The following is a 10,701-nucleotide window of genomic DNA, read 5'->3' on the forward strand; positions in this document are numbered from 1 at the left end:
TTTGTCAAGAATGGGTGAACTATATATTAAATAGGGTGTGATTCAGACACAGTTTGTGTTTCCTGCTTCTCAGTTATAAAGATTTGCTGTTTTTCTCTGTGAATATCTTCACTTTTGGACTGTTGGTCAGACAAAACTGGGAATTTGCTGTTTTATGATATCTTGCATAAACAATAAATGAATCATCGAAAGTGATTATTGACAGATTAAATAATAATGAATATATCTGTTGCTCTGTAATAAATTGTAATACTTAACATAAAGAAGCTGTCTTTATTTAATATTAAATACAGTATGACCTGAGTTAAGAGGAAGTTTAAATGATGCTTTGTTTATAGATGAAATGCCTATAAATTCAATAATAAATCATAAGAGTACTGAGTTTATCCATCCTTGTCCTCTGTTAATAATCCCGTCTTTATTACCTTGTTTTTCTTCTCTTGTGACACTCTTACGTCTGTCCTCCTGACATCTCTTTTCTACACCTCCCATGTCTGTATTTTTTTTCTATATTTATCTTTAATGATCTTAACTCCATCCTGTGTGTCTCTATTTTTCAGGACCTGTTGAGATGCAGAGTACTGACATCTGGGATCTTTGAGACACGATTTCAAATAGACAAAGTCAATTTCCAGTGAGTTACCTCAAAGTTTATTTATCACAGTGTTTGTGATAAAGTAAAAATCAGATGCAAATACAGAATATTCCCCTTTTTACTCTGCAAGTGAAACATCCAAAGATTAAATATTTGAAGGGCAATAAGCAATGTGAATTCCCAGGATGACAAATGAATCACCTTTTTATATAATCTGTTTTTAATTGATATTGAATATTAGGTCTCGTGAGGTCATGTGTTTTTTATTTGGTTGAGAAGGTCTTGTTTCTGTTCAGTAAACAGTGATGTCAGTATTTAAAGTCTTTGCTCCACTTTTACAACGCACATTAACCTTTGAACTTCCTCTGTTTCACAGTATGTTTGATGTTGGAGGTCAGAGGGATGAACGTCGAAAATGGATCCAGTGTTTCAACGGTAGGTTATTTTGGAGCTTGCTTCACTATTTATGAATTACTTAAAAATAATCAGTGACAATCAGTCATTAATTTAGTAATTTGTTATTGTTTATTGTGTCCAGGATTGTTTTCTAGTTTTTTTCCCAGATGCATGTCTCAGTGTTTATTTAACTCTAAAGGTAATCAAGAGTGTTTGGTAGTTTTACTCCTCTTTAATGTGTTAATCATATCCTGTGGTGTGTGTGTGTGTGTGTGTGTGTGACACAGATGTGACAGCCATCATCTTCGTAGTGGCGAGTAGCAGCTACAACATGGTGATCAGAGAAGACAATCAGACCAACAGACTACAGGAAGCCCTCAACCTTTTCAAGAACATCTGGAACAACAGGTGAGCATCAGCTTCCTGAAATTCAAAGTTTTATTTTTCTTTCTGGATTTATTCATCAAATATGAAACTAGTAGCACTCTCTCTCTCCCAGTTCATCCAGTGTATCAGTTTAAGGTGAAAGGGAGAAATAAAAGGCATTCAGAAAATGCATATGGCACAAAGGGACATCTCAGGCAAGCACTGTTTTTCCCATCAGACCTTTCCTACCTCCTGCTTTGCACTTCCTGGTCACTAGCAACTAATCACTCTGATAAATGAGTCTCAACTATAAACATCAACACACTCACTTTTAGGCATTTACACACGGCAATAAACAAAGTTAGTATAGGTGAATGTTGTAAAAACGTGAGAGGAAAAATAGTGTTGTCTTAATACAAACTAAAACAAACAAAACTGACACTAAACCTTGTTGGCTTGTTAACACAGCAGCTCCAATGACGTCACTCAGGTGAGACAAATCAAATTACATCAGAACGAAGCAAATAAACTCGTAGTGCAATAGACCGGCAAACTTATTATACAACAATGTGGGCTTTTTCACATACATTGATACTCTTTGGTAACTCTGGAGAGCTACTGATAACCACCAGGTTGTGTAATGGCTGACGCAATTCCTTTGTGCCGTAAATCGAGCCCTCATACCCGTTGGCAGAAAGTGAGACTTATAGAGAACCAATCTACACACAGATGATGTCATTATTCTATAGCCATTACATTGTACTATTGGCATTTACCTAATAATGATAAGTCAAAGCAAAAACGTGAACCTTCATACGTCAGTGCTATTTACCAAAGGTTTTTCCTTTTTAAGACAAAATATGAGAGACATTTTAAACAAGTGCTGTGACGTACTGTACAAACAGGATTGAAAATTGAAACCAGGAAATATTCATGCTCAGGGTGCATGTACTGTATGTACAGTGGGAGAAGACAAAGTCCTCCTCTCCATGTGGGAACATATGGACTGTTTATGGCACGAGCATTAAGACCTTTTCAGCCCAGAGGAGTAAATGTTTCGAAGCCTGTTAAAACATAACACCACTTAAAAACTGGGGACTCCAGCAACAGACCTGTAACGTACTTTGGGTCCTGATCGAAAGTCCAAAGAAACCTGGCACTGAATTCGTCCTTCATTTCCCTCCGCAGGTGGCTACGGACCATTTCTGTAATCCTCTTCCTGAACAAACAGGACCTGCTCGCTGAGAAGGTTTTGGCAGGGAAATCTAAAATTGAGGAGTATTTCCCGGAGTTTGCACGCTACACTACACCAGATGATGGTAAGAGGCTGACACTGGTATCTGTGGGTGTCCAGTACATAACACACACACACATCAGTTTGTCTGTGGTCAAAACCGACGCTTTCAAATGATGAGTCAGAATACAACAATCTAGTTAAAAATCAGCTGAGGATTAAATATGAAGCTCTATCGTAACCAATAAGTAAAGTCTAATAGCACATTACATCAGCTTTACAGAATACCTTATTGAATTGGTCACAATATTCTTCATCATCCTTACGAGCTTTACCAGATGTAGCTCCTCATGGTGACGTATCCTGTTCAGCAGGAGGAGTGATGTGTTTAATGTCTTACTGTAAAAGAGAGACTTAATGGTGACCAGATTTTTTTCTTGTCCAACAGCAATACCAGAGCCAGGTGAGGATCCCCGCGTCACAAGGGCAAAGTACTTCATTCGGGATGAGTTTCTGGTACGTACAAAGCTCATGTTTTACCTGATCATTTTCATCAAACTATATATTTTTTTATAATTTCACCAGGTCTGTTCACAGATCTGACAGTCCGCTAAATGTACATGTTGCCACCTGTATCACTGATTTAAAATCCTGTATAACTCAGTAGTGATTCATGAAGTGGTTGTAGTTTGACAGAAGCAGCAACAGCAGTTAACAGAAAGTCAAAGACATCACAGTTTCATCCAAACTGTGCGACTGGCAAATGTTCTTCTTCTTCTTGGACGTGCCGTGCTAAATCAACACTAGTGAAAGTTCAGCACCAAAGATGTCACCAAAATCAAAACAGAAATCTCGCAGATGGCGACTAATGTTCCTCTCAGTCACTGTGTTCAGAGGATATTTGCCTTCAAGATACTCTCAGTAACTTCAGTGGAAAGTCCAAACAGGGTAAAAGTGTGGATTAACAGTTGAAATAGGCAACTACAAGTCATCAGTAAAGGTTGAGCTATCCTCTAAGTGGAATGCAACTTTACTGAACAGACTTAAACATTAACAGCTGAAATTGTAGTAAGAAAGTGACAATATTTGATTTTCTATAATAAATAGTAAAATGCATCCAGTGTAAATCTATTCAGAGAACACATTAGGGGCATAACAGGTGGTGCTTATAGGGATACTTGAGTTCATTTGACAGGGCTGTGGAGGTACAGGACTCCCTAAAAACTTGGTGTATTACATGGATGGGTGTGGTTTTGGAGGACTCAGCAGTGCACACTGTTGTGACTCTGATTCTGACTCTGATTTTAGTCACCAGCAGTCCAGCACTACTGAACTGAGGCAGTTTGACCACACGTGAAATGCGAGTAAGATGCTGAAAAAGTCGAGCATAGTCATCATTTTTGTTTCCCGTGAAAACATTTCATTTCGTGCGGTCTTAACTGAAAACTGTAAACAACTGCTTAACCATCTGGCAGAGTATTCTTAAATTCTGATAAAGGGGCTAATTGTAAGATTATTTTTGGTGCTTTGACTGAAAACTGTTTCAAAACTTGGCGCAAAAAAATGCTGAGTCACCACTCCGAGCCCGTTTAGAGATCTGAAAAGGACCAAGTGTGAAAACACCCTAATTGTGTCTTTGTAAATTGATGATCACGAAAAATAAAAAAGTCTCTACGTAAAGTCTCTCGTAGGTTAAATTCTGGGCTTAAAGCAAAGATTAGGATAATAAACAGCTCTCTAGGTTATAGTTTTGTGAGCTTGTCCAAAAAGTGACAAGAGAAACCGGTGCAAAGACACGAGAATGCGCACCAGGCACACAACACTGTGTGACGCAGGAATTAAGGCACGTTTTCAGGGAGTCCTTCGTAGCTACATAAGACAGAACACCTCCAACACTAACATGTCTTTCCTTTGTGTCTTCTTCAGAGGATCAGCACAGCCAGCGGGGACGGACGGCATTACTGTTACCCCCACTTCACCTGCGCGGTCGACACAGAAAACATCCGCCGCGTCTTCAATGACTGTCGCGACATCATACAGCGGATGCACCTACGGCAGTACGAGCTCTTGTGATGGGCAGCGGCGTCTGGCCTACGTATCTACCTACCAACCTACCTATCTACCCCCACCCCCTCCCCCACTCCCTACAACCAGTTAGCCAATCACCCCCTCCACTTCTACCAACTTCACCAAACGGCCGAGCCCTCGCCTCCATCTCGATACAGCTCCTACAGAACTTGTCCCACACGACTCCAGAAAAACAGTGGAAAGACTTTTTCTAAAAAAAGGAAACACAGTTAAGGATCCACCAACATCATCTTCATCACCTATTAGCCAGGACTGACTGCTGTACTCAGCTACACTTTGACCCAGAAACGAGGGTCAGGACTGGAACCCCTCAGTGCAGGCTCTCCCTCCTTTAGCTCTCTTTCTCTCTCAGATATATCAACACACACACACACACACACTCGCAGGTACACACACACTACAGCGTAAGACATGCACAGCCCTTCGACAGGTTTTAATGTCTCATATCACACACACACACACACACAGATCCTTTAAAAGTCCTCCTGCTTTTAACAGTTACAGAGGCTGAATTAAATAATGCATCCTGAGAGAGAGGAGTTTATTCACCGCGTGCTGAAGACGACGACGACGACGGAGGAGGAGGAGAAGGAGGAGGAGGAGGAGGAGGAGGAGAGAACGATGGACACGGAGGGTGGCAAACTGATACAGAGGAGGGCTGTGAGCCTTTTTTTTGTCGCCCGAACAGACGGACTAATTGACTAATGGCTGCCTGTGGACGTGAGCGTGACTCGAACATAAGACCACACGGCTCACATGACCCGCTCTTCAAGAACCCCGATCGAGGAGGGACGGCAGAAAACAACAACAACAAAAAATATCGAGAAAAAAAAAAAAAGAAATATCATACAATGCATAAATTCATGCATACCAGTGAACTTCATGCAGTGCAAAAAATCCAAGCTATATATATAGATATTTATATATGTGTGTATATAAATATGTATATATATAAATATAAATATTATATATTCCTGTAATAACACAAATCAACTTTTAAGTTTTTGTTAGTTTTTACCCCATGTTGTGTGTTGGTGTACACTGTGTGTGTGATCAGCCTTTGTGCACCATTTAATCCCCCCCCCCCTCCTCCTCCTCACCTACACACACACACATACATATACAGCCTCGCCCCCTTTGCCCCTGCTGCTATCTGACAACTACTCAACATGTGGAAAATAAAGAAGAGGTTTTATTTAATATGGAAAATAACAAAAGGAAAGCATGAAGAAGAAATGACTTGTCGAGACTGGATGCAACATTTTACCTGGGAACACACGTGCGCACACACACACACACACACACACACACACACACACACACACACACACACACACACACACACAAGCACACAAGCTTCAGCCCTCATCAGCCCCCCTTCTCTCCCCACATGACATCCTACCCCGCCACACACAACCACCTTTCGTCTTACTCTCTCACACCTCCCGCTCCCACTTCCTGTCCCCTCCCGGCTTTAAGTACGTCTGTCTTTATTTTACTGCTGGACTATTATTCTTGTACAGACTGTAAAATGTATTATTTTGTACATCTTTATTGAAGAAAAAAAATTAACTTGTAGAAGATCCCTGTGCCTTGATCACGACTGTACGTGTAAAAATGAGCTAATATGTAAGTTATGTTTCACTGCGCTGTACAGCTGGACGGGTCTGTCCCACCTCGTCCGTGCTGGCTCACCCCTCCGCTGGAGGCTGGGGGGAGGGGCATCGGATCGGGGCGGAGGCCTTTCGTCTGTTGCTTAGTTTATTTTATTATTTTTTTTCCTCCCCTCCCCACATTTGTTTGTTCGTTGATTCATTTGTTTTGCTTTGACTCTCCTCTGGTTTATATAATAGGATTTGAAAAGAAAAAAAATTAAGAAAAAAAAAAAAGATAATCAGACACACCACCTTAATGCTGTGTAGTGAAAGATACTGAACCCTAACACAATTTAATATATATAAAATATATTTCAGATTTTATATTTTATATATATGTACTGTACACTTATATCTATCCCCCCTTGTGAGCTGTCCCCCAGGTTTCCTTTGCTTTCTGTCAGTAACATCTGCATACATTTTTCGGAAGGTGGCGATTCTGGGTGCAATGGGATGGGTATTAATTTGTTTTTGTTTTGTTTTTTTATTTTAATTTTATTTTAGCTTTAACTCTTTTGAAGGAGACGGAAATATCCAGTTGCAAAACATTGCTTGTTTCTACATAAACCAAATTCTTTTTGCTTAAACAAGAAGAAACAGTTGTATTAGTGTTTGGTTCATTCTCAGGCTGAGTTCACCAGATCCTCTCTACGTCTGCATCACGCACTCAGCTGCCAGTTTATTAGGTACGCCTGTCTTAAAGGTCCAGTGTGTAGGATTTAGAGGCATCTAGTGGTGAGGTTGTAGATTGCAACCAACTGAAACCTCTCCCGTGTGCCAGCATATAATAGAGCTACAGTGGCCGACACAGAAACATGAACCACCTGGTCTAGACCCAGTGTTTTGTTTGTCCTCTCTGGGCTACCGTAAAAACAACATGGACTCCATGGAAGAGGACCTGCTCCGTTTGTAGGTATAAATAGTTCCTTCTAGTAATACAATAGTTCTTATTTTCAAGCTTATATAGACCAATGAAAACAGTACTGAATATTATACTCTATGTCTTTGCCAAAATATAACCCTAAATCCTACATGCTGGACCTTTAAAGCTCAGTCTAATATACTACAGTCCTGTAGTGAATTCTTCCGTCATGAAGGTTATAATGTTCGATGAGAGGTGTTTCTTCTATTGTGCCCACTCCATTTATATCAGTGAGGGTAGACTAAATATTGGACAGACCTTTCTCTAAAACATGATGCAATTAATATTTGTAAATTTAAATTACATAGCACTCATCAAAACCAGAGATCACAACGTGCTTTAAAAGGGAAAACATATAGAAAATACGTATTCAAATCAGGGTTCCTGCAGATCCTAAAAAAGTTTTAAAAGGCACTGAATTCATTCATCTAAAAATATGGATTTAATCGGTATTGAAATGTCTCTGATCAGTCTTTCAAAAGTCTTGAAATTGTTTAGACATGGGAAGTAGGATTTATATTATTTTTTCCTGACGTTGCACTGTAAAATTAAAAACAGAACAAAAAAAACAAAACGGTAACTTCTATTGTTGAAAATAATCTACTGAAGGCCTCTTGCACTAACATCATATAGATCAAGATAGTGGAACCAACAACTCTCATATTTTATTTCTGGCCAGGATGCTTAGCGAAGGGGATCCACTGTCTGCCAGCTAGCTGTCACTGTACGCTAGACGACATGGGGAAGTGCAAGTTCAGACAAAAATTGCCGATTTAACTAAGATTTTGCCATGACTGAAACTTGTACAAGGCAATACAAACAAAGCTTGGTGTATTTTATGCAAGAAGTGTTTCAAATTCAGCCTTATGGGAATCAAGGCAGTGGAATCCCACATGTAGGGTAACAAACGCCCATATTTCCCACCTCTGTTCTACACTTGTCTCCACCACGAGACACGTCATGTTATATGTTACAACATTTTGGCGAAACTGTCCCTAACCTGAAGTAATCGGTGTTGGTTCATGATTTTTTTCCTGTCAGTTTTAATTATCGTAAAATTGGTCTTGAATTTCATTCAGTCTTCAATTTAACTTGTCTTTGTAGGAACCCTGATATAAAGTCATACACAAACACAACATAAGAAAAGTGGACTGTAAAAATTTAGATCAGTTAATACAAGCAACCTTTTTTTTTTTTTAACCTGTGTACACAAATAAATATACACGTGCAGACAAATTACCTAATTTAAATAAGGTAATGAATACATGTACAACTACAGCCTCAATAACAATAAAGTTCAGTCCCCACCTGTGTTAAAAGTTTAAACAAAAACTGAACATTATAACATTTATAAAAGTAGGGTTTCTTGTCGTCCTGTTGTATCAGACTGCGTTAGTTCTATCCTGGTGTACCTAACAAACTGGCAACAGAGTGTAAACTAATCTGTGTTTCTGACACCCGTCAGTCTGGAGGAATGTGACGGTTTTCACCTTGAAATTTTTGGCAAAGTCACTTCCTGCACAACTCACTCAACACGACACAAGGGATGAATTTCAGCGGAGCATACAGAAACAGTTACGGCTGAAATTCTCTCGTCTCGATGACATCAGGGCCTTATTTTTCAAGTCTTGAGGAGTTGGAGTTGTTTAGCATAATACACTTATTAATTATAATTCACACATTCACACACTGACTGGCTTTCCTGGTACATGTTATCAACTGTATAGTTATTTAACTTCGTCAGAGAGATCTGAGTCCCCAGGTTTCCTTCTCTGGTTTAATCCTTCCAGATCTGCAGCAGTGATAATGTGAGAGAAGAGATCACATTCACTGTTTATTTTTGTGTCAACACCTCCTCACCTGTGTTCTCCTGAAGGCCTCCCACACAGGCTGCAGCAATAAGGGTTTAATTTTAGCTCAAAAAGAAGAAACTCCCATCTGCCTTTTTCTTTCTATTTTGGCATCAAGTGTTTTCAGTGTTCGTTGGGTTTTCCATGAAGAGAATTTTTCCTGTACATTTTGTACAAATACTTAAATTAGATGTTGGAGATTGACATATAGCAAAGTTACAACAACTCTGAGAGACACGCAAGTACATACATATCAGGGTATGAGATTTTAGATCCAGTTAAATGTACAATATGTTCAGTCAATGACTTATTGTTTATGTCACTGTGTATTACAAAAGGAGCAACATTATGTAACATGCTATTCAAAAGCTATCCAAACTATACCACGGTTTTGAGATCGACCGACAAGCTCCTGAATGAAGACATGAAGACTGAGAAGAAGACTCAAATGTAAGAGATGAAGCTGCAGCGGAGGTTAAAGAGAAACAAACAGTGTCACGTGCTCATCTCACGTTCGTAGAAACCTTGCTGACACTCCATCTGTTTCCTTGTTGGAGCAACAGGATTATAAGGTAAGGCGGGTAATTCCTCCTTGAGTAACAAGACCCACTGACACTTCCAGAGTTCCAGTGTATACGGGCCGACAGTCACCTCACAAAGAACTACGCTATTGTTTCACGATGGTTTAATATTACTCCTGTCAGTGTGAAGAATGGAGAAGTCTGTAATGGAAGGTGAAGCTCAGGTGAGGCTACACCTGTTAACATAAGATACAGGGAAATTGTATCATCTGCAGCAGTTTACAAGGGGCCTGCTGCATGTGTTTAATCTGCATAGTACTGCACCACCCACTGTGTGTTGGAGTGACTGGGCTAACACTTTCAGCTAACGCCATACAAGTGATGTCAGAGGGTAAATCAGGACTCAGTCATGCAGGGTGGAAAACTGTCTATTAATTCAAACTTTGAAATACACTACATGGCCAAAGGTATGTGGACACCTGAACATTACAACTATATGTGATTGTTGAACATCTCATTTAAAAAATATGGGCAATAATACGCTGCTATAACAACCTCCACCCCTCTGGGAGGGCTCTCCTCACGGTTTTGGGATTTTGTTGCAAAAAATTTCTCATATTGAGGTCAGCCACCGATGTTAGGCGGTAAGTCTAAGTTCACAGTCAGCTTCCTTATTTATCCCTTGAAGTTGAGGCAAGTACTTCCACACCAAATGAGGAAAACCATTTGTATATGAACCTCAGTTCATGCACAGGGACATTGATACATTGAAACAAAAATGAGTATTCCCCAAATTGTTCCCACAAAGTTGGAAACACACTTCCGTCAAAACCAGTTGTTGTTGTCATTTTTTCAAGTAAAGGACCCCTAAATTGATATATATTGATATACATTTGATTAGATTTCACTTCGGGAACCTCCATCTTAAAACCTTTTGGTTGTTAGATATAATGAAGACCACAATTCTTTAGTTGCCATCAACATTTGAGGAGACAACCATGGAAGAATCGAAACCTATTATCAGAATAGTCAATCTTGAGACTTTTACTCACACTGGCTTCATTTCTATCCTGA

The 10,701-nt window shown here is 39.6% G+C and overlaps 1 protein-coding gene across 1 annotated transcript in view; it reads left to right on the forward strand.

The window, feature by feature from the left end:
* LOC126385497 (guanine nucleotide-binding protein G(s) subunit alpha-like) overlaps positions 1-6,532 on the forward strand; it is a 47,378-nt gene extending 40,846 nt beyond the window's left edge. The window contains exons 7-12 of the mRNA XM_050037238.1: positions 561-634; positions 972-1,030; positions 1,279-1,399; positions 2,546-2,676; positions 3,040-3,107; positions 4,518-6,532. Coding sequence (XP_049893195.1) covers positions 561-634; positions 972-1,030; positions 1,279-1,399; positions 2,546-2,676; positions 3,040-3,107; positions 4,518-4,664 — 600 coding nt within the window. The 3' untranslated portion in view covers positions 4,665-6,532. The remainder of the gene's footprint in view (positions 1-560; positions 635-971; positions 1,031-1,278; positions 1,400-2,545; positions 2,677-3,039; positions 3,108-4,517) is intronic.
* The last annotated feature ends 4,169 nt before the right edge of the window (positions 6,533-10,701 follow it).

This window comes from Epinephelus moara, chromosome 24 (genome assembly GCF_006386435.1).
Source record: "Epinephelus moara isolate mb chromosome 24, YSFRI_EMoa_1.0, whole genome shotgun sequence".
NCBI classification, from domain to species: domain Eukaryota; kingdom Metazoa; phylum Chordata; class Actinopteri; order Perciformes; family Serranidae; genus Epinephelus; species Epinephelus moara.